Source organism: Theobroma cacao, chromosome 7 (genome assembly GCF_053813885.1).
Source record: "Theobroma cacao isolate CCN51 chromosome 7, ASM5381388v1, whole genome shotgun sequence".
Lineage (NCBI taxonomy): Eukaryota > Viridiplantae > Streptophyta > Magnoliopsida > Malvales > Malvaceae > Theobroma > Theobroma cacao.
Window position 1 is genome coordinate 6,678,338 of NC_142645.1, and position 20,853 is coordinate 6,699,190.

General features: G+C 35.8%; 4 protein-coding genes across 6 annotated transcripts; 2 read left to right on the forward strand and 2 right to left on the reverse strand.

The window, feature by feature from the left end:
• Positions 1-248: 248 nt before the first annotated feature.
• Positions 249-4,037, reverse strand: LOC108662738 (uncharacterized). The gene is made up of 7 exons (XM_088808131.1): positions 3,900-4,037; positions 3,322-3,776; positions 2,448-2,617; positions 2,122-2,207; positions 1,372-1,505; positions 825-1,130; positions 249-453 (listed from the first exon to the last, which is right to left on the reverse strand). The coding sequence occupies exons 2-7, from the start codon at positions 3,521-3,523 to the stop codon at positions 260-262; spliced, it is 1,092 nt and encodes a 363-aa protein (XP_088664257.1). The 5' UTR covers positions 3,524-3,776; positions 3,900-4,037; the 3' UTR covers positions 249-259.
• Positions 4,038-4,711: 674 nt separating this feature from the next.
• On the forward strand, positions 4,712-8,280 carry LOC18594103 (G-type lectin S-receptor-like serine/threonine-protein kinase At4g27290). Its single transcript, XM_018124638.2, has 7 exons — positions 4,712-6,170; positions 6,346-6,462; positions 6,710-6,867; positions 6,940-7,150; positions 7,247-7,484; positions 7,562-7,712; positions 7,791-8,280. The coding sequence occupies exons 1-7, from the start codon at positions 4,889-4,891 to the stop codon at positions 8,091-8,093; spliced, it is 2,460 nt and encodes an 819-aa protein (XP_017980127.2). The 5' UTR covers positions 4,712-4,888; the 3' UTR covers positions 8,094-8,280.
• A 399-nt stretch (positions 8,281-8,679) lies between these two features.
• LOC18507089 (uncharacterized) lies at positions 8,680-15,616 on the reverse strand. Of its 3 annotated transcripts, none has more exons than XM_088808129.1 (10): positions 15,476-15,616; positions 14,363-14,782; positions 13,677-13,790; positions 13,522-13,598; positions 11,731-12,185; positions 10,856-11,025; positions 10,540-10,625; positions 9,775-9,908; positions 9,238-9,543; positions 8,680-8,884 (listed from the first exon to the last, which is right to left on the reverse strand). In XM_088808129.1, exons 2-10 carry the CDS (start codon positions 14,627-14,629, stop codon positions 8,691-8,693), a joined length of 1,803 nt encoding a protein of 600 aa, XP_088664255.1. In that variant the 5' UTR covers positions 14,630-14,782; positions 15,476-15,616; the 3' UTR covers positions 8,680-8,690. The 3 variants fall into 3 exon arrangements, with proteins under 3 accessions (XP_088664255.1, XP_017980129.2, XP_088664256.1); XM_018124640.2 differs by having other exon boundaries at positions 13,522-13,604; XM_088808130.1 differs by lacking the exon at positions 15,476-15,616 and having other exon boundaries at positions 13,522-13,604; positions 13,677-13,802; positions 14,363-14,458.
• Positions 15,617-15,720: 104 nt separating this feature from the next.
• HGO (homogentisate 1,2-dioxygenase) lies at positions 15,721-20,023 on the forward strand. The gene is made up of 9 exons (XM_007021573.3): positions 15,721-15,941; positions 16,091-16,321; positions 17,229-17,308; positions 17,700-17,867; positions 18,009-18,184; positions 18,392-18,461; positions 18,585-18,739; positions 19,130-19,213; positions 19,562-20,023. The coding sequence occupies exons 1-9, from the start codon at positions 15,721-15,723 to the stop codon at positions 19,730-19,732; spliced, it is 1,356 nt and encodes a 451-aa protein (XP_007021635.3). The 3' UTR covers positions 19,733-20,023.
• The last annotated feature ends 830 nt before the right edge of the window (positions 20,024-20,853 follow it).

The window sequence follows — 20,853 nt, forward strand, 5'->3', positions numbered from 1 at the left end:
TCTGTTAGCTTAATAAAATAATCTTGCATTGTTTTACCCTTAGCGATAAATGTCACCAAAATTACTAGGTAGAAAACTGTTTATTGCTTTACATTTATGTTATCATAATTATTATCTTCCAATTGTATTGTGTTGATCTAAAACATAGAGATATGATGTGTTTTAGCCAAAAATGAGAGATTCAATTGCCTCATCCACAAAATTAAAGATGAATAATGATATAAAGAACAACAGAAAGAAAGATATGCTTGCATGAACACTATATCTTATTTAATTTCTCTTGAATATTCGCATTTAATCTGATAGAATTCTCAGTGTGCCTTTTTAGGAATTTTAGTATGCCCCTATCATTTTGTTCCTCTAAATGAGAATAAACCTTTACAACGTAGTCGAACTTTTGACCATACAAATGGGATGCGCAAGCTGCTTTGTAAGTTAAAAGCTCCGAGAACCCTGTTCCAAACAAGGAGAACAAAAATTTATTTAACCAATCTCGCCAAGAAAAGGATCATGAAGCATGTGGAGTAGTTCGCCAGATGTGTGCTAAAATACGAAAGATGCAACATAGCAGATGACTAGGTGATGCTTGATGATGATTGAAACAATAAATTTATTCAGGTTAAATAACCATTCTTCAAAACTAGCAAGCACAAAGAATCATGCAAATGTTAGCAATCAAAAGGACAATAAACTATAATGTAAGCAGGCTCAACCAACATGGGGGTCTAACTCCTGTGAGAACTGAGATAGATAGTAAAGGAATTAAGTAAAACGGTGCAGAGGGAAAGGATTAGACAGTCCCGTAATAGGAAACAGTAACAAACCTGAAGCAATTTCTGATGCAAGCATCTTCTCGGCAAAGTGACGTTTTAACCAGCATTTGCAGCGTGACCTCCAAACTTTTCTTGATTTTCTCTCAGTAAAAAATTTTGGCATCTTATTGTAGTTAACAGAGAGCTTTGGAATTTGTTCATCTTCATTCCCATTGAGACATACTGACAATCGATCCTCTTCATGCTGATATAGTTTGAGGAAGCATGAAGTAAACTCCCTCCATGTATTGGACTCCGGATTGGTAGCTTCCAAATGCAAAGCAATCATCTCCACAAGGGATTCCAGACTATAGTCCCCTGAAAAGAATATCAAAATCACAGTTGTATATGCAAAAACTTCTATGATTAAGAGAGAAAGAGAGAGAACGAGAGAGAGATTGTCAAAAGTCAAGTTCAAATATTGCAAAAGCAGACAAAAAGAGGGAGGGGACCTCGGTGGTGGCTATTTGTCACAACTAGGTGATAGAATCACTGCATTGAAATAACTGTAAAATGAAGTGAGTACTGGTCTATCTATGCAAGGTAATTGATAATATACCATTTTGATGCATGCTGACAAGCCTTGCCAATGAGTGGCAGCATGTTGGATCCTTCTTCAAAGTCTCCGCAAAACATGTAGAGAGCATGACAGAATCATTAGAATAAAAACACTCTAAAACACTGGCCCTTAATCTGCAAAGGATCAACACATCAGTGTTTTGTAAAGGCAACAAGAGGACCAGCTGAAAAAATTAGCATACTGCAAGAATAATTAAATCTTCTCCATAATATTTAGAAAGTGCTCCTGAAAGTAAAGATTCCATGGGAGAGAGTAGAAAATAATTAAAACATCAAGCCCATTCTACCAAAGGAAAACTTCTAAGCAAAGAGGGAGCTTTAGCCTCGGATACATCCAAGGGAGATTTCTGCACAAGATATATTTGTCAAGACAGAAGAAAAGGGAAAGTAACGTCAACAAAAACTATATGCCTTATCACAAAAATCTCTGCAAAGGCAACAGTACCATAATGTCCCTTGGAACAACTAGTACTAACACAGTCAGATATAATATTTTCCCCAAAAGATTATCACCAGACATAACTGCCACAAGAAATACCAGAGTTGTAATCATTAGTTGAGTCCTCTAGCACTTATCTTCATATTCCTTTTTCTGTTATTCTCAAGTTGTCTGAGTTAAGCCAAAATGAAATAAAGTACCTTTGGGATTATATTTTCCAATATGAATTCACTTCTTGGCAACCATGGAAAAAAAGGGAAGGGGGAACAAAATTATTTGGTAGGTCGATACCTAAATGGAAAGGGCACTCTTGAATTGTTACAGAACTTTTCGACTTCGCTTAGGGCCTCATTCACTTGACCTCCAATCAGAACCAACTGGCATAAAACAGACAAAAAGAGGAAAAAAAAATAATGTTTGAATCAGTAAGAAAGAATAACATTTAAAAGTAAATAAATTCTGTATCATACTATTATATAGATATAGATCCCTTTTTTGTGTTTTGACTAATGTATATCTAAATCTCTATAAGAATATTAAAAGATGCTCCAGCTTAGCATTTAAGATGTTCAAAATACAAAAAAAAAAAAAAAATTGTAAGGGAAACATAATTATACCTGCACTAAAGGAAGTAATGCTGCTAACAAATGGGGTGTAGAGTGAAGTGCAAGCTGTAGGCACTTCACAGCATCATTATAATGATTATTAAGTATTTGCCTATGCGAATAAACAAAGTTCTCACTAGAATGTGGCAACTTTAATGGCATCAACCATGACTCTAGACTCTCTGAAATAAGAAAGATGACAAATTTCAGTAGTCCGTAGGCTTAGATATGATCATGAAACAATTAATAATTATCAAAGCCAAAAAGCCTCTAACAGATACCATTGTAGAAAATCATAACAATGCATCCAAAGCATTATTCATGCAAAGATATTCTTCAGCCTGTCAAGTAATTAAGCCACTTGACATTCGACATATATACAAATAAATTCAGGGTGTCTATTTAAGAATTTTAAGCATACTTCCACCAGGTAGGATGAATATACAACAGAGTAACATATAAAGTATGACAACAGAAGGGATGAGGAAGACTAGAAGGTTATCTCTACACTTAAGCAAAAGAACATTTTACTATCTCTGATGCATATCTGTGTATCTGATATTGGTATTTACTGGATCTTTATTTGTTTGAGTCCTAGCATCAAGTCTTTCTTTCCAATTTTTCCCCTTTATTTCTGGATCTCTAGCATATTTCCCATTTAGTCAACAATTGAATGAGTTCTCACGTACTAACACAAAGAAAAACGGAAATAATAATCTGCTATGCAGCACTGAAGACTTTTAATTATCCAAAATATACCTTGGATGTGCATGCATAGGCAACATCATGCTCAATATATCACTCCAAAGTCAAAAGAAGAATACCAAAAGTAAAACTTGGTATTATCATGACAGATAAAAAAACATATAGGGCATTCGGAGCTCACCAAGGGCAGAGAAAACTGAAGCATCACATGTATAGCCACTATCATCGTATAAACCAGCTTCATTTTCAGAGGAGTTCTGGTAGGAGGCCAGTGGCTGAACCTCTTCTTGGAGATTTGCAAGTGGCAAATTAACATCATTCTGCACAGGAACTTCACTGTGTAGCTTGCCAGTAGCCACCGGAGTTATTCTTTTATCATTCATGACAGATGTCTCTGAATCATATTGAGAAGTAACAGCATCATGAGTATAAGCCGCATTATTTCCCTCAGAGTTAACAATTTGGTTGCTGAATTTTGATCCTCAAGAGTCTGATTGCAGCTGAGGGGTGTAATCCTGGTTTGAATCTCTCAGCTTATCCTTGTCGGTGAGATCAGAATACCAAAGCTGACAGAATGTCAAGCCCATGACCAAATTTGACATTGAGTGACTACTAAGGTGACGTTCTTTCATCAAGCTGAGAGGGAGAAAGCTCATAAAAGTCACTCAAAAAAGCTCATAAAGCTCATAATATATTATTATATTATAATTAATAATGATGAATATAATAAAATACGTTATAATTTCATGCATTTTTCACCTGCACGTGATCGATAGACAGGGTTTTGTATTCTATCATCATGGTTGTATTGATAAATGGAAAGGTACAGGCATATCTACTCAACCAATATGATACAGGCTTTCAGCTTTGGCTAGCCATAAGATAGAATGTCAAGAACTGAGAAGACACTTTGAAAGATGAAAGTCCTGGGAGTGTATTTCCTGGCCTGGGTCGTGTTCGTTGACTACCTTTAATTAGTTCTAGCTGCCAACGGTCCCTGGCCAACTGCATTTAACTATGTGACGAACAAAACGTTTTTCCTTTTCCAGAATAAATTCTGTAGTCAAACCTGGCAAACTCAAACTTCAAGTACTGGTATCCATATATTTCAGCTCATTACTTCGAAGAAGCTCCAGATTGGTCAGCTACGAGAAGAGTAGAAAAGACTGGCAGCGCGGTCTCCCCAACTTGCAAGTAGGGGTCAACAATCAGTGGATTCAATTGATTCAGTTTGTTATAATTAATAATTAAATGAATTAAATATTTTTAAAAAAATAGATGAGAATTGATCCAATCTAAAAAAAAAATCGAATTAGTCAAATATCCAATTGAAAATTAAAAAATTAAAAAATAATTATAAAATATAAAATAAAAATTAATAATATAAATATAAATTTTATATTAATTTAAAAATAATATATATAATATTATAATATATTAATATATATATATATATAATTAATTTGATGTTTTTATCGATTCAGTTTAAAAATTTTAAAATTAATAATCAATCAAATAAATAAATTGGATCAAACTTTTTAAATTAATAAATTTAATGAACTAATTAGACCGAATAGTTTTTTTTAAATCACATTTGAATCAATTCTCTTGATCCAGTACAATTTTGCTCACACCCTACTTGCATGCACCTCCATGCAAGTGAACTGTTATGAGCTTTGAGATTCTTTTCTTTTATAATGCTTCAATGTGAAAAGCTCTAGCAGTGAGTTGTGAAAGCTTGGGAAGCAATGGACATTTTATCTTTCATTTCGATCAAAATTACGTTGCTCAGTTTCTTCACTAGATTCTCTGTTGGAATCGATAGCTTTACCTCCCCAGAGTCTTTAAGTGATGGCAGGACCTTGGTTTCCAGAGATGGAACCTTTGAACTGGGTTTCTTCAGACCTGGAAGCTCCATGAATCGTTACTTGGGAATATGGTACAAGAAAATCCCTGTCCGAACTGTTGTTTGGGTTGCAAACCGGCGCAACCCAATCAATGACTCATATGGTATGCTGTTGTTCAACAGCAAAGGCAATCTTATGCTGTTCAGTCGAAGCAACGGTGTTGTTTGGTCCACAAACTCAACAAAGATAGCTCGAAAGCCAATAGTACAGCTCTTGGATTCTGGAAATCTTGTCATAAGAGATGAAAGTGGTGATGGTAATTCAGAAAGAACTCTTTCGTGGCAAAGCTTTGACTATCCAACTGATACTATTCTACCAGGGATGAAGTTGGGATGGGACTTGAGAACTGGTCTTGATCGCCGTTTGACAGCATGGAAGAGCTCTGATGATCCATCTCCTGGAGACTACACTGCTGGCGTCGAGCTAAATAATTACCCTGATTTTGTTTCATGGAAGGGTACAAAGAAATACCATCGGACAGGCCCCTGGAATGGCCTCGGATACAGTGGTACACCCTTGCTAAAGCCTAGTCTTCTTTTTCAGTTCGAATTTGTATGGAATAATGACGAGGTGTACTTCGGATTTCACCTCGGCAATCAATCAGCTATCATGAGGTATGTTTTGAACCAAACCGTCTATCAGGGCCAGGGCTACTTTTGGATTGAAGGAAGTAGAAGTTGGATGCTTTCTACTTTTCCACCGACGGATTTCTGTGACAACTTTGGACTCTGTGGTGCATATGGGATTTGTGACAGTGCTGAAGCGCTACCTTGTCAGTGTTTGAAAGGATTCAAGCATAAAGCTTCACGGTATTGGGACTCCATCAACTGGTCTCAAGGATGTGTGCGCAATAAGCCATTAGACTGCCAGAAGGGAGATGCATTTATCAAATTTGGTCGATTGAAACTGCCAGATACAGAACATTCTTGGGTAGACAAAAGCATAGGTCTCAAAGAATGCAGGGCTAAATGTTTACAGAACTGTTCTTGTATGGCCTACACAAACACAGATATAAGAGGAAAAGGAAGTGGTTGTGCCATTTGGTTTGGAGATCTGATTGATATCAAACAGTTTCAAGATGGTGGGCAAGAACTATACATTCGAATGTCTACTTCTGAAGCAGGTATATGAGCCAATTACTTTTGATTGTGATAAGTATCAAGTATTTCCTTGAAGTTATATTACCAAGTATTAAACCATTTAACGCTGCAGCATTTGTGCATCAATTCAGAGCTCTAATTTAACTAACTTCTTTCTTTTTCTTTCTTGGATTCATTGAATTGTCCTTGTCCATGAAGAGCCAAAAGGTCAGGTTAAAATGAAGCAAGCAGTCATACCTCCAACTGTCATTTTCTTAATTGTTGGTTTGCTTCTTGTTTGCTATTACTTTCACAGAAGCCGTACAAGAATGCAAGGTAAAGCCATCTGCCTTCAGAAATCATATTTCAACAATGCTTTAGAGAAACTTCAGAAATGTAAAGAGTGCTAGAAACATCCCCTGGTTCTTTTGAGAAAAGATCCAAAAGAACTCAAACACAATCATTTGATGGCTGTGAGAGGAATTTTGAGGTTTTGTTCAGAAATATGTTGGACCAAAACCAACAAAGTAGTCATAACCCAACATTCTATGGCTAATGTTAGCACGTTTGGCGACTGTTTCAGGGGAAAATGAAAATCATGGTGTAAATAGCAGGAGCAATGCAGGGCAAAAGGAAGATATAGAACTTGAATTATTCGACCTAGCTGTGTTAGCTAAAGCCACCAATGGCTTCTCATCTGACAACAAGCTGGGAGAAGGTGGTTTTGGGCCTGTTTACAAGGTAAATTTGCACTGTTCTGCTTAAAGTGAATAGTAGACAAGAACATTCTTATATATCGTACATTATTTTCAGGGTACTATGGAAGATGGACAACAAATTGCTGTGAAGAGGCTCTCAATACGCTCAAGACAAGGATCAGATGAGTTCAAAAATGAAGTAGCACTGATCGCCAAACTTCAACATCGGAATCTTGTAAAGCTTCTTGGATGCTGCATCCAAGGAGAGGAGAAAATGCTGGTGTATGAATTTATGCCGAACAAAAGTCTGAATTTCTTCATTTTCGGTAATGGATCCCTCAAAAAACCTGAAAATTTTCTGTAGGCTAGTGCATATATATAACAAATGGAGACTGAATTTCAATGTAATACATGCATGTCAGACAGAGCAAGACATGAGCTACTAGATTGGCCAAAGCGTTTTCATATTATCAATGGAGTTGCTCGGGGGCTTGTCTATCTGCATCAAGATTCCAGATTGAGGATCATACACAGAGATCTTAAAACTAGTAATATTCTCCTTGATAGTGAGATGAATCCAAAAATTTCAGACTTCGGCTTGGCTAAAACTTTTGGAGGAGACCAGACAGAGGGGAATACAAATAGAGTGGTTGGAACTTAGTAAGTGGTTAACTGCACATTCATGAATTTAACTGTAATCATCACTAATGTTGCTTTCTTCTGCTGATTTTCTACAGTGGTTATATGGCACCAGAATACGCTATCGATGGGCAATTCTCAGTAAAATCAGACGTTTTCAGCTTCGGGGTACTGGTGCTGGAGATTATAAGTGGCAAGAAAAATAAAGGGTTTTACAATCCAAGCCATTACCTCAACCTGATTGGACATGTGAGCATGAAACTTACTTGTTAAATGTTGATGTACTTTGAAAAGGAGAATGACCAATACCTTATAATTTTGTCTTAGGCTTGGGCACTGTGGAAGAAAGAAAAGCCAAAAGAACTGATTGATTCGTTTTTACAAGAGTCATGCTCTCTGTCGGAAGTGGTGAGGTGCATCCACATTGCTCTCTTATGTGTGCAACAACGTCCTGATGATAGACCCAGCATGTCATCCGTGGTTCTTATGCTGGGTAGTGAGATTGCCCTGGTAGAACCCAAGGAACCCAGTATCCTGATGGACAATAAGTCACTAGAAACAGATTCTTCTTCAAGCAATAGTAAATTGTCAAATAATGATGTTACTATCTCAACTTTGGATGGTCGATAGAGAAATATTTAGCTATAGGTCTTACTCTGTCATTGTCTTAGCAAATGTTTGCTCATCATGCAGTTTGTACATTACATTTCTACATCCATGTGTGCGATATGAAAGGATTGGTTGCTCTATTTCTCATGTTAAATTCAGAAGACAGATCTTGTAGAAAGATTCCTGAAGAAAATTTCTGTATTTTGAATGTAGTTTGTCTCCGAATATTGGTTTCTTATCTGAGAATTCAATTAGGACAAACATTGCAAAACATAGACCACAAGGCTAATTATGAGAACATCTTACAATCTACTCTGCCGCTCGCATTAGTCTAATAAAGGGAAAAAGATTTAACAGTTTCTGTTAGCTTAATAAAATAATCTTGCATTGTTTTACCCTTAGCGATAAATGTCACCAAAATTACTAGGTAGAAAACTGTTTATTGCTTTACATTTATGTTATCATAATTATTATCTTCCAATTGTATTGTGTTGATCTAAAACATAGAGATATTATGTGTTTTAGCCAAAAATGAGAGATTCAATTGCCTCATCCATAAAATTAAAGATGAATAATGTTATAAAGAACAACAGAAAGAAAGATATGCTTGCATGAAAACTATATCTTATTTAATTTCTCTTGAATATTCGCATTTAATCTGATAGAATTCTCAATGTGCCTTTTTAGGAATCTTAGTAGGTCCCTATCATTTTGTTCCTCTAAATGGGAATAAACCTTTACAACGTAGTCGAACTCTTGACCATACAAATGGGATGCGCAAGCTGCTTTGTAAGTTAAAAGCTCCGAGAACCCTGTTCCAAACAAGGAGAACAAAAATTTATTTAACCAATCGCGCCAAGAAAAGGATCATGAAGCATGTGGAGTAGTTCGCTAGATGGGTACTAAAATACGAAAGATGCAACATAGCATATGACTAGGTGATGCTTGATGATGATTGAAACAATAAATTTATTCAGGTTAAATAACCATTCTTCAAAACTAGCAAGCCAAAAGAATCATGCAAATGTTAGCAATCAAAAGGACAATAAACTATAATGTAAGCAGGCTCAACCAACATGGGGGTCTGACTCCTGTGAGACCTGAGATAGATAGTAAAGGAATTAAGTAAAATGGTGCAGAGGGAAAGGATTAGACAGTAACAAACCTGAAGCAATTTCTGATGCAAGCATCTTCTTGGCAAAGTGATGTTTTAACCAGCATTTGCAGCGTAACCTCCAAACTTTTGTTGATTTTCCCTCAGTAAAAAATTTTGGCATCTTATTGTAGTTAACAGAGAGCTTTGGAATTTGTTCACCTTCATTCCCATTGAGACATACTGACAATTGATCCTCTTCATGCTGATATAGTTTGAGGAAGCATGAAGCAAACTCCCTCCATGTATTGGACTCTGGATTGGTAGCTTCCAAATGCAAAGCAATCATCTCCACAAGGGATTCCAGACTATAGTCCCCTGAAAAGAATATCAAAATCACAGTTATATATGCAAAAACTTCTATGATTAAGAGAGAGAGAGAGAGAGATTGTCAAAACCCAAGTTCAAATATTGCAAAAGCAGACCAGAAGGGGGAGGGGACCTGGGTCGTTGCTATGTGTTACAACTAGTTGATAGAATCACTGCATTGAAACAACTGTCAAATGAAGTGGGTACTGGTCTATCTATGCAAGATAATTGATAATATACCATTTTGATGCATGCTGACAAGCCTTGCCAATGAGTGGCAGCATGTTGGATCCTGCTTCAAAGTCTTCTCAAAACATGTAGAGAGCATGACAGAATCATTAGAATAAAAACACTCTAAAAGACTGGCCCTTAATCTGCAAAAGATCAACACATCAGTGTTTTGTAAAGGTAACAAGAGGACCAACTGGAAATATTAGCATACTGCAAGAATAGTTAAATCTTCTCCATAATATTTAGAAAGTACTCCTGAAAATAAAGATTCCATGGGAGAGAGTAGAAAATAATTAAAATATCAAGCCCATTCTACTAAAGGAAAACTTCTAAGCGAAGAGGGAGCTTTAGCCTCGGATACACCCAAGGGAGATTTCTGCAGAAGATATATTTGTCAAGACAGAAGAAAAAGGAAAGTAATGTCAACAAAAACTATCTGCCTTATCACAAAAATCTCTGCAAAGGCAACAGTACCATAACGTCCCTTGGAACAACTAGTACTAACAGATTCAGATGTAATATTTTCCCAAAAAGATTATCACCAGACATAACTGCCACAAGAAATACCTGAGTTCTAATCATTAGGTGAGTCCTCTACCACTTATCTTCATATTACTTTTTCTGTTATTCTCAAGTTATCTGAGTTAAGCCAAAATGAAATACAGTATCTTTGGGATTATATTTTCCAATATGAATTCACTTCTTGGGAACCATGTAAAAAAAGGGAGGGGGGGGGGGGGGGGGGGGGAACAAAATTTTTTGATAGGCCGATACCTAAATGGAAAGGGCAGTCTTGAATTGTTACAGAACTTTTCGACTTCACTTAGGGCCTCATTCAGTTGACCTCCAATCAGCAACAACTGGCATAAAACAGACAAAAAGAGAAAAAACATAATGTTTGAATCAGTAAGAAAGAATAACTTTTAAAAGTAATTAAATTCTCTATCATACTATTATATAGATATAGATCCCTTTTTGTGTTTTGACTAATGTATATCTAAATCTCTATAAGAATACTAAAAGATGCTCCAGCTTACCATTTAAGATGTTCAAAATACAAAAAAAAATTGTAAGGGAAACAAAATTATACCTGCACTAAAGGAAGTAATGCTGCTGACAAATGGGGTGTAGAGTGAAGTGCAAGCTGTAGATACTTCACAGCATCGTTATAATGATTATTAAGTATTTGCCTATGCAAATAGACAAAGTTCTCACTAGAATGTGGCAACTTTAATGGCATCAACCATGACTCTAGACTCTCTGAAATAAGAAAGATGACAAATTTCAGTAATCCATAGGCTTAGGTATCATCATGAAACAATTAATAATTATCAAAGCCAAAAAGCCTCAAACAGATACCATTGTAGAAAATCATAACAATGCATCCAAAACATTATTCATGCAAAGATATTCTTCAGCCTGTCAAGTAATTAAGCCACTTGACATTCGACATATATACAAATAAATTCAGTGTGTCTATTTAAGAATTTTTAACATACTTCCACTAGGTAGGATGAATATCCAACAGAGTAACATATAAAGTATGACAACAGAAGGGATGAGGAAGATAGGAAGGTTATCTCCTATACTTAAGCAAAAGAATATTTTACTAGCTCTGATGCATATCTGTGTATCTGATATTGGTATTTGATGGATCTTTATTTGTTTGAGTCCTAGCATCAAGTCTTTCTTTCCAATTTTTCCCCTTTATTTCTGGATCTCTAGCATGTTTCCCATTTAGTCAACAATTGAATGAGTTCTCATGTACTAACACTAAGAAAAAGGGAAATAATAATCTGCTATGCAGCACTAAAGACTTTTAATTGTCCAAAATATACCTTAGATCTGCATGCATAGGCAACATCATGCTCAATATATCACTCCAAAGTCAAAAGAAGAATACCAAAAGTAAAACTTGGTATTATCATGACAGATAAAAATGCATATAGGGCATTCAAAGCTCACCAAGGGCAGAGAAAACTGAAGGATCACATGTATAGCCACTATCATTGTATAAACCAGCTTCATTTTCAGAGGAGTTCCGGTAGGAGGCCAGTGGCTGAACCTCTTCTTGGAGATTTGCAAGAGGCCAATTAACATCATTCTGCACAGGAACTTCACTGTGTAGCTTGCTAATAGCCACCGGAGTTATTCTTTTATCATTCATGACAGATGTCTCTGAATCATATTGAAAAGTAACAGCATCATGAGTATAAGCCGCATTATTTCCCTCTGAGTTAACAATTTGGTTGCTGAATTTTGATCCTGAAGTGTCTGATTGCAGCTGAGGGGTGTAATCCTGGTTTGAATCTCTCAGCTTAACCTCGTCGGTGAGATTGGAATACCAAAGCTGACAGAATGTCAAGCCCATGACCAAATTTGACATTGAGTGACTACTAAGGTGACGTTCTTTCATCAAGCTGAGAAGGAGAAAGCTCATCAAAGTCACTCAAGCACTGAATTCATTCATGTATTATATTCCAAAGACAATAAATCTTTACTTGCATATAGCGATCGTTAAAAGATTCATATATAACTACATCAAGAATGCTACTGTATATCTTTCCAAAAAAAAAATGCTACTGTAGAAACATGTGAGATGACTCTTTCACAAACCAATGGACTGATCCATCCATTGACCTAAACAGAGATGCATAATGTCATGTACCACAGCCAGAAAAATTCTAACCAAATTATCATGGAATCACTTTCCTCAACTGAGCCTAACGTTGGCAAATACACACTATGCAAGTAGAGAAACAAATTCATCACTTTCTAGGCAGATCTCTCTGATTATACAATGTTATTCTTCCTAGCAGCATTCTCCAAGCCAACCAGAACTGATTCTTCCATTCCTAAGCTACAAAGACCCTAACTATACCAAATCCTAATAACCCCTAACCTGTATATAGTAGCAAACCATCTTTCCTCCATGTGAAGACACTAAATCTTATTGATTGGCTCCAGTTTCCTCAAAGAAAAAACTTATTTCTGTTTCTTTAGAATCCTAAAACCTAAAAATCCCTAAATATCTTAAATCAAATTCTGGTACAAGCGAAGAAGGCAGGTGGCTTCTAATTTGTCCTGCACCAAAATCTTTGACTTGTTTACTAGTAACTCTCAAAGGCCTCTGATACAGCTTGTCAGAGGATGATTCAGCCCCCAAAAAAACTACCTAAATTTTTGTGTTCCTCACACTGCCTTATATAAACCAAGAGGTCCAAGACTACACCAGCATAAACCCAATGCAGCACTCATCAGTCAACATATTCCAGCAACAATGTCACACCACAAAAGAAACTAACCCAATGAGGAACTCTGACCAAAATTTATAAGAACACATGATGGCATGGGTTTCAAATTAAATAAGAAATTTTCTTTGCTATACAAACCAACCCAATATTGAAAATGTCCTTGCACAGATCTTGAAATATCTATATGGCTAAAGGAAACCTAAATCAAAAGCTAACCATTATCTAAGTATGAATTAAAGACACAATAGATTTGAATTATTCAAGTAGATTCATATGTTCAAGGGCAAGCTTACAGTCATTGCAGCCAACTCTTTCTTGACAGTTAGAGCTGCAGAAGGAGTTCTTTTGCCAGAAAGATTGTTACTAGCTTCCTAATTTTGCATGATGGATAACACAGTGAGTGATGTACAATGATTGACAATTAGGTGATGATAGGCACAACAATATGATATTGCTTCTACATTAACCCAAATCCTTAAGGAAAAGTATATAAGAACAATACCTTAAAGCAGCTTGATGAGCCCACCCAAGATTCCCATGTGTCAGGCAGAAAATAATGAACTCCAAATGAACTGCAATCTGCTCCTGTTCAACCGCAAAAGATCTATTTTGAAAACAGGTAGATGCAGCAATAATTGTGAATATGTCAAACTATACCTCTACTTGCGCAGTCTTGGACCTGATCCTGCTCATCCAAATCTCATAGATGTCCCTGATCCTTCTAACATCAACATTATCTCCCTCTATGTGCTTAAGAAGCCTAACTGAAGCCTAAAAACATCCCTTACACACATCATCAATTCTTACATTCAACTAGATATCCGAAAAGCAAAACATATATACAAAAGCACAAAATCAAATTGTACTAGCATGCAATAATATAATTAATAATGCATCTGTTTTCAGCTGCTATTAGTCTATTTTGAACGTTCATTAGAAAATATCCACTGCTACTCTTTGGTGCAAATTCTCTGCTCCATCTGTACTTTCTCTCATAAGTCACTGCTTCGCATCCTCTTACAACAAATTTACAAATATCTTCGACATATACATATGATGCACAAGCCTAAACACAAAAAGGTATCTAAGCTTGAACCAAAAAAAAACAGAGGACATATGCAAATAATTGAACTAGAAAACATCTCTAACACATGAAGGTAACAAAATAATTCAATAAATAAAGCTCTGTTAAGTCACTGATTACTTGCTTTCTTGCTTCCTAAAAAGTTGCTATAGAACAAAAATAAACAAACAAATAACATGCTACACTCATTCTAACACAATTGTATCACAAAATGGTAGAGTCATGCATTTTGTCATCCAAGAAAGAAATTCAGCCATACCCAATACTTGAGGCGATTCAAATCAGCAGATCGATCCCTGGAAGTACCCTTCAGCAACAAGCTTAATACCCCACTTGCCTCAGCCCAATTATGCTGCTTTACGAGTTTCTCCAAAAGATAACACAACCTTTGCCGATTTTCCCATCGAATGTGGAGTCCTCCCAGATTTAGAAGATAAGACGGCCGTGTTAATGATAGTATCATCCTTTTGTCTAGCTTTCGTTTATAGGTCTTGGGTTCTTCTAAACTAGCTTTAAATTTCTCCATCTCCGTGATTCTGCCTCTTGCTTTGTTTTAGCTATGGTTCCACAAAGCAACCCAAGCTTCGGTCTTTGGCTGACGTTTTAAGCAGCGATGGAGAAGTGAAGGTTTTCGCGGGCATGGTGAAGGAGCCGAATGGGCGTGGCCGCCATTCGAAATCTGGAAGGGCAAATTAATTAACAAAATAGGATTATATTAATATTAGCATATATTAAGATATAAAAATATCAAATATTTTCAAAAAATAAAAATTATTTAAATAAAAGATTTTGCTCTAAGAGCAAGGTATGAGGAAAAATTTTAAAAATGTCTCTATTATAAAATAATTATTTTTAATTTATTATTACTGCTATTATTTATGGTTTTTTCAAATTTAAAATTACTCTTTTTATTATTATTACTTTATTTGTAATATTGTGCAATTTAAAACCATTTAGATAGTAATTTTTATAATTAATTTAACGAAATTATTAATTTTTATATTTGGATATAAATGATATTATAATTGTTATTTGTTTTCCTATTTTTATTTATTAACAAAAAAAGATAATTTTTTTTGTATGTTAATATATTTCTTTATTTATTTTAAGTTGAAAAGTATATAATTATTGTCACAATTAATAAAAATTTAGATTTTTTATATTAGGGATGAAGAGATTTATGAGATAAAAAATAAAAATGAATCAATATAAATAATTTTAAAATTCAAAGTTGGAAATTAAAAATTTGCATATAGTGTTTCTAATTATTATCTTTATTTATAAACAATAATTAAAAAAAAAAGGTTTCAACCAAAAAATAAAAAAGAAAAAGCGGGCACTAACGGTACAACGGTAAAAGACAAAGACTTACCTGGAGAGCTTTTATCTCCACTGTCCAATATGTAGACCCTAGAAACCAAACTCCAGAAGTCATTAAAATCAACGGTCAAGATCCTCTCAATAATTTACCTGATCCCAAAAAGTTGCAGATCTCGACACGTCTCTTCAGCTGACCAAACTGCCACGTCAACATCTCTTGATCGCAGATTCTTCACGTCCGTCACTGGTGACTTTCTTGTCAGATTTTCTAGTACGATTCAATCCAGACAGAGAAAGATGGAGAAGCCAGCGGCGGAGACCACAAAAGGCAACGGTTTGGGGGTTTTTCCCGAAGATTTGGAGTACCAATCGGGATTCGGCAATCATTTCTCGTCGGAGGCGATCGCTGGAGCTTTGCCACGTGGCCAAAACAGTCCTCTTATTTGCCCTTTTGGACTCTACGCTGAGCAGATTTCTGGCACTTCCTTCACTTCTCCTCGTAAGCTTAATCAGCGCAGGTAAATCTTTACTATCTTAGATCGTTTATTCGTTCATTTGTTGAACTTTTAAGTGGACACGTGTCCATTTAAGATGAACAATATTGAAGTTTGTCTTTTTTTTTTACAATTTTAATTTTTTAAATTTTTTTAATTTACTGTGTGAATAGTTGGTTATATCGAATCAAACCATCGGTTACTCACGAGCCGTTTTGGCCTCGTGACTCAAGTCATAAGAAGCTTGTGAGTGAATTCGACGGGTCCAACACGGTTGCAAACCCTACTCAGCTCCGGTGGAAGCCTGTGGATATTCCCGATACGCCGACGGATTTTATTGATGGTTTGTTCACGATATGTGGAGCTGGCAGCTCATTCCTTCGACATGGATATGCTATTCACATGTAATTGGTATTTTATTGGTCATTTCGCTTCTTTCATGAATCCGATCATTAGTGCTATATGACCGTGTTTTTTTTTTTTTTTCTGTTTTCGATAAGCAGTATTATGTATATTAGTACTATTTTTTTACCTGTTATCGAAGAATTATGAGAAATTTAGTGTGGGATTTGTTGGATTTTGTTGTTCTAGTATTCATAAGGTTTAAGGAAACTAAACCAATTCCATGGCACTAGTCTCTACGGCGTTAAGTTATAGACCTTGGCCAATTATATATATTGCTTGTTGATTTTTATATAATTGGGGAAATGATGCTGAAAAGGAAGTGGACAAGTATAATTTTACTTTTAGAACTGTTTGCTGGCCAATCTTGGGGAGAAAATTAGAAGCTGAAGTGTTTAGTAACATGTTTGATGTAGAACTGTTTGCTGGCCAATCTTGGGGAGAAAATTAGAAGCTGAAGTGTTTAGTAACATGTTTGATGTATGATTTTAAGCATTCATAAGATGTGGAGTCCTGGCAAGATAACCTTAGTAGACTTGATATTGGAGGAATTGCAGTTCTTGAAGTTTTAAAACTTGGCACATTTCACAAGCACTGAGCTGAGTGGAATGGAATACTTCTCTGAAGTGCAACTTGCCCATTAGGAAAACAGAACTGAGCTGAGTTGGTCTTATTTTGACACCTATATTTTGACCTGATATGTATTCTGGCTGCCAAATATATTATGTGCTTGGTGGAGATGAGTTTCACCATCATATCTCTCTGTCAGTTTGTCTCTGTCTCTCTAAAGTATTCAGAAAACAACTTTTTTGGATGCATTGATCCTTAGTGAGGAGACTTGGAGTCATGCTTAATCGTTTGGCTAAAATGTATATGTTAAAGAGGCAATAAAATTTTTTTCACATGTAGGTACACTGCCAACAAATCAATGGACAATTGTGCCTTCTGCAATGCAGATGGTGACTTTTTGGTAGTTCCCCAGCAAGGAAGTAAGTTAAAATCCTTTTATCTGTGAATTCATGGGCACCTGTGGAACAATTTTTAAACTGCAAAATTTTGCATGTCCGGAATTTGTCTCAATTTTTAGGTTTTCAATTTGAGTAGTTTAATTTTTTAAAATAAAAGGATACTAAAATAGAATTTACTGAAATTAAACACAATATTTAACTTATAAGTCATTGTTGTAGCTTGCATTTCATTCTGGGGCATGAACAACTTGTATTATTGAGAAATCTGGCTCTATCTTTTAGGCCTTGCCATGTGATGAGAATTTATGTTTTCTCTGTTTTATTTATTCATTTATGAGTGTGTGTGGAGAACTCAAATATTTTTTTGACATGAGGGAATATGCTTACCTAAGAACTTCATTTCTAATTACAGGGCTATGGATCACTACTGAATGTGGAAGATTGCAGGTCTCTCCTGGTGAAATTGCTGTTTTGCCTCAAGGCTTTCGCTTTGTTGTAGATTTGCCTGATGGCCCATCGCGTGGTTATGTTGCTGAGGTTTTCGGTACCCATTTTCAACTTCCTGATCTTGGTCCGATAGGTACCTAATTTCTTGTTCAGATGTGGCCTGTGAGTGAATGAAGCATAATATTTTGTTGTTCTCGTACCATTAAGAATAAGTCACTTTATGGATCATGTTGGATGGATATGACCCTTAGGGTATGATTTTGATCTTGTGTAGGTGCTAACGGTCTTGCTGCTTCAAGGGACTTCCTTGCTCCCACAGCCTGGTTTGAGGAGCACCCCCGCCCAGGGTTTACTATTGTACAAAAGTTTGGAGGAGAACTTTTCAATGCAAGACAAGATTTTTCTCCTTTCAATGTAGTTGCCTGGCATGGTAATTATGTCCCATATAAGGTGGGTGTAATGGTCATAGTATTAGTCTTCTTTATTTTGACCATATAGTATGTAGTAGAGGCATTTATTGTCAGCCTTTTGTTTTTGCATGTATTAAGTTGATCAGGTAACAGTTCAAAGTTCAAACTAAAATAGTTAAAACTGTAAGATTTGGATTATGACAAATTTTAGTGATCTGATTTAAATCAAAATCTTGTTGCTTTTCAGTATGATCTTAGCAAGTTCTGCCCTTACAATACTGTTTTAGTTGACCATGGCGATCCTTCAATAAATACTGGTATGATTGTACATGGACTCAGTCTTCCTGTAATACTTTTCCTCTAAGGACAAGGCTTTTTTTTTTTTGGTGTAATTGTGCTTGTATCTATTATCCACATTTGATTAGAGTGATGTCTTGCAGTTCTGACAGCACCAACTGATAAACCGGGTGTGGCATTGCTTGATTTTGTCATTTTCCCTTCGAGATGGTTGGTTGCTGAACACACATTCCGACCTCCATATTACCATCGTAATTGCATGAGTGAATTTATGGGCCTAATATATGGTGGATATGAGGTGAATTCCTATCACATTCTGGCTGTTATCTCTTTTGGCTGGTATAGTTTGACTACTTAAGCAACCCTATTTTCTTTATCTCTGCTGAGATTGAGAATATCCTTGAGTAATTGACAACACAATATGGCCAATTCTTGAAGAAGATTATTTTGCAATGTGCTTTTCATAGAACTGTTGTGTTTTTCTTCATTAATATATTTCTAGTATAACAGTGGATTGTGGGGTTGTATCTACAGTGATATCTTCATGCTGGTAGAAAGCAAGTTTGACCTTTTATTCTAATGTTTTGGCTTGCCTTGTTAATTTGGAAGTAATTCTTGGTCAAGCATGACGAAACCTGAATTTAGCCTTATTTATTCTTCTAATATAAAATTTTCTATGATGTTTCAGGCAAAAGCTGATGGATTTCTGCCTGGTGGTGCTAGTCTTCACAGCTGCATGACTCCACATGGTCCTGATACCAAGACATATGAGGTAACCATCTCAAGTACAGCTTCAAGATTGCAAGATGTATTCATTTATGCCTTTTTGTTCTTTAGCTTTATAATAATTTGATTGACCAGAAAAAAATGAACTGTATTACAATGAAATTTTGCAAAATAACTTAGTCAGAATCTATAGCTCATCCCAGCGATGAATTTAGAAAGCTATTTTTTTTTTAAGATTATTACTTTCGAAAGGTGTTCCAAAATTTTCTTTTCAAGATTTTAAAAATCTTGAAAAGACCACTCCTTGCTTGACAAGCTTCTTTAGTCCTCTATTATTGAAACTGCCCCCCTTTTTTAATCAACGGTCTGTTCTCATTACTCTTATGACTTGCAGGCTACAATTGCACGAGGATATGAGGCAGGACCTCACAAGATCACTGATACCATGGCCTTTATGTTTGAATCATTTTTAATGCCTAGAACCTGTCCATGGGTTCTTGAGTCCCCCTTCAGGGATCATGATTATTACCAGTGTTGGGTAGGACTGAAATCCCACTTTTCTTGAGAAAAAGCAAATGGTAAAAGCAATGACTTGGCGGAATGGACTCCATGAAAAAAGCCACCATGGTTGATTTGGTCTTGAAATGTTAACCTTGGGCTCAAGCTCTTGTCTAGTTAACTAGCATGTGCATATACGTAGTAAGCAGAAAGGGTCAGGGAAGGTGGCAGGGTGGTTTTGTTGTTCTTGAGCTCTTGCTTATGTGCTATGATTGTCTTGGCTCAAAATAAATATACGAAAGTACAAACTGTGATTGCTACAGTACATGAAAATATATCGATATATATGCATTTGATACCTCTCTCTCTCTCTCTCTCTCTCTCTCTCTCTCTCTCTCTCATGTATGCCTGTACAAGCACAGGATCAAGCTTGCCAGGTACTGAGTAACAACATAGTTTCATCTATTTACAAGGTGGATATCCAAATGTCTTAAAGGAATACATAGTCTGAGAGGTAGAATAACAGAAAGAGCATCAGTCTGTGTTTTGTTCCCCTTCTTTCTGCCACATCAATTGTCTGCAAGTCATTCTTCTTCTTCTGGGGATTTTTTGGGTTGCAGTAAATTATATAAATTACAAAAAGGGTTTTCCATTTTTCTGGGTTAAATCCATTGACAAACGTGCGGTTGATAGTGTTGCAGATTTAATACAATAAACAACCTGACCAAGAGCTATATCTCATCCAAAAATCAATATTGCCATCTTAAAAGCATATACTATAATATTATATATCTATATAAATTCAGGTATCAAGTATCTAAAAAGAAATATTTGTATGTATTCAAACCTAAACTCGGAAGGATAGTAAATTTTTTACCCAAACCCTAATAAGCCCATATACTGAGTTTCTATTACATTTAACAAAAAAATGCTATGTGATTTATGCAAACTGCAAAGTAAACAGCTTTTTTTTTAATATTTTTTTTCCTTCAGAAATTAAATAGTAGCAGGTGTAGAACCCATTTCCTAGAGCCTGGGACTTGGTCCCAATGGTTCACTTCACCCACTCTCTTAGGAGGGGCAGAGCTGGCTTTGAGCCTCAATTCTTGCAAAATCATTGATGTAGTCCTCTTGAAAGCTTGCCTAGCTAAAATAGAAGAAGAAAAGCAAAACCTTTTTCGTAAGGCT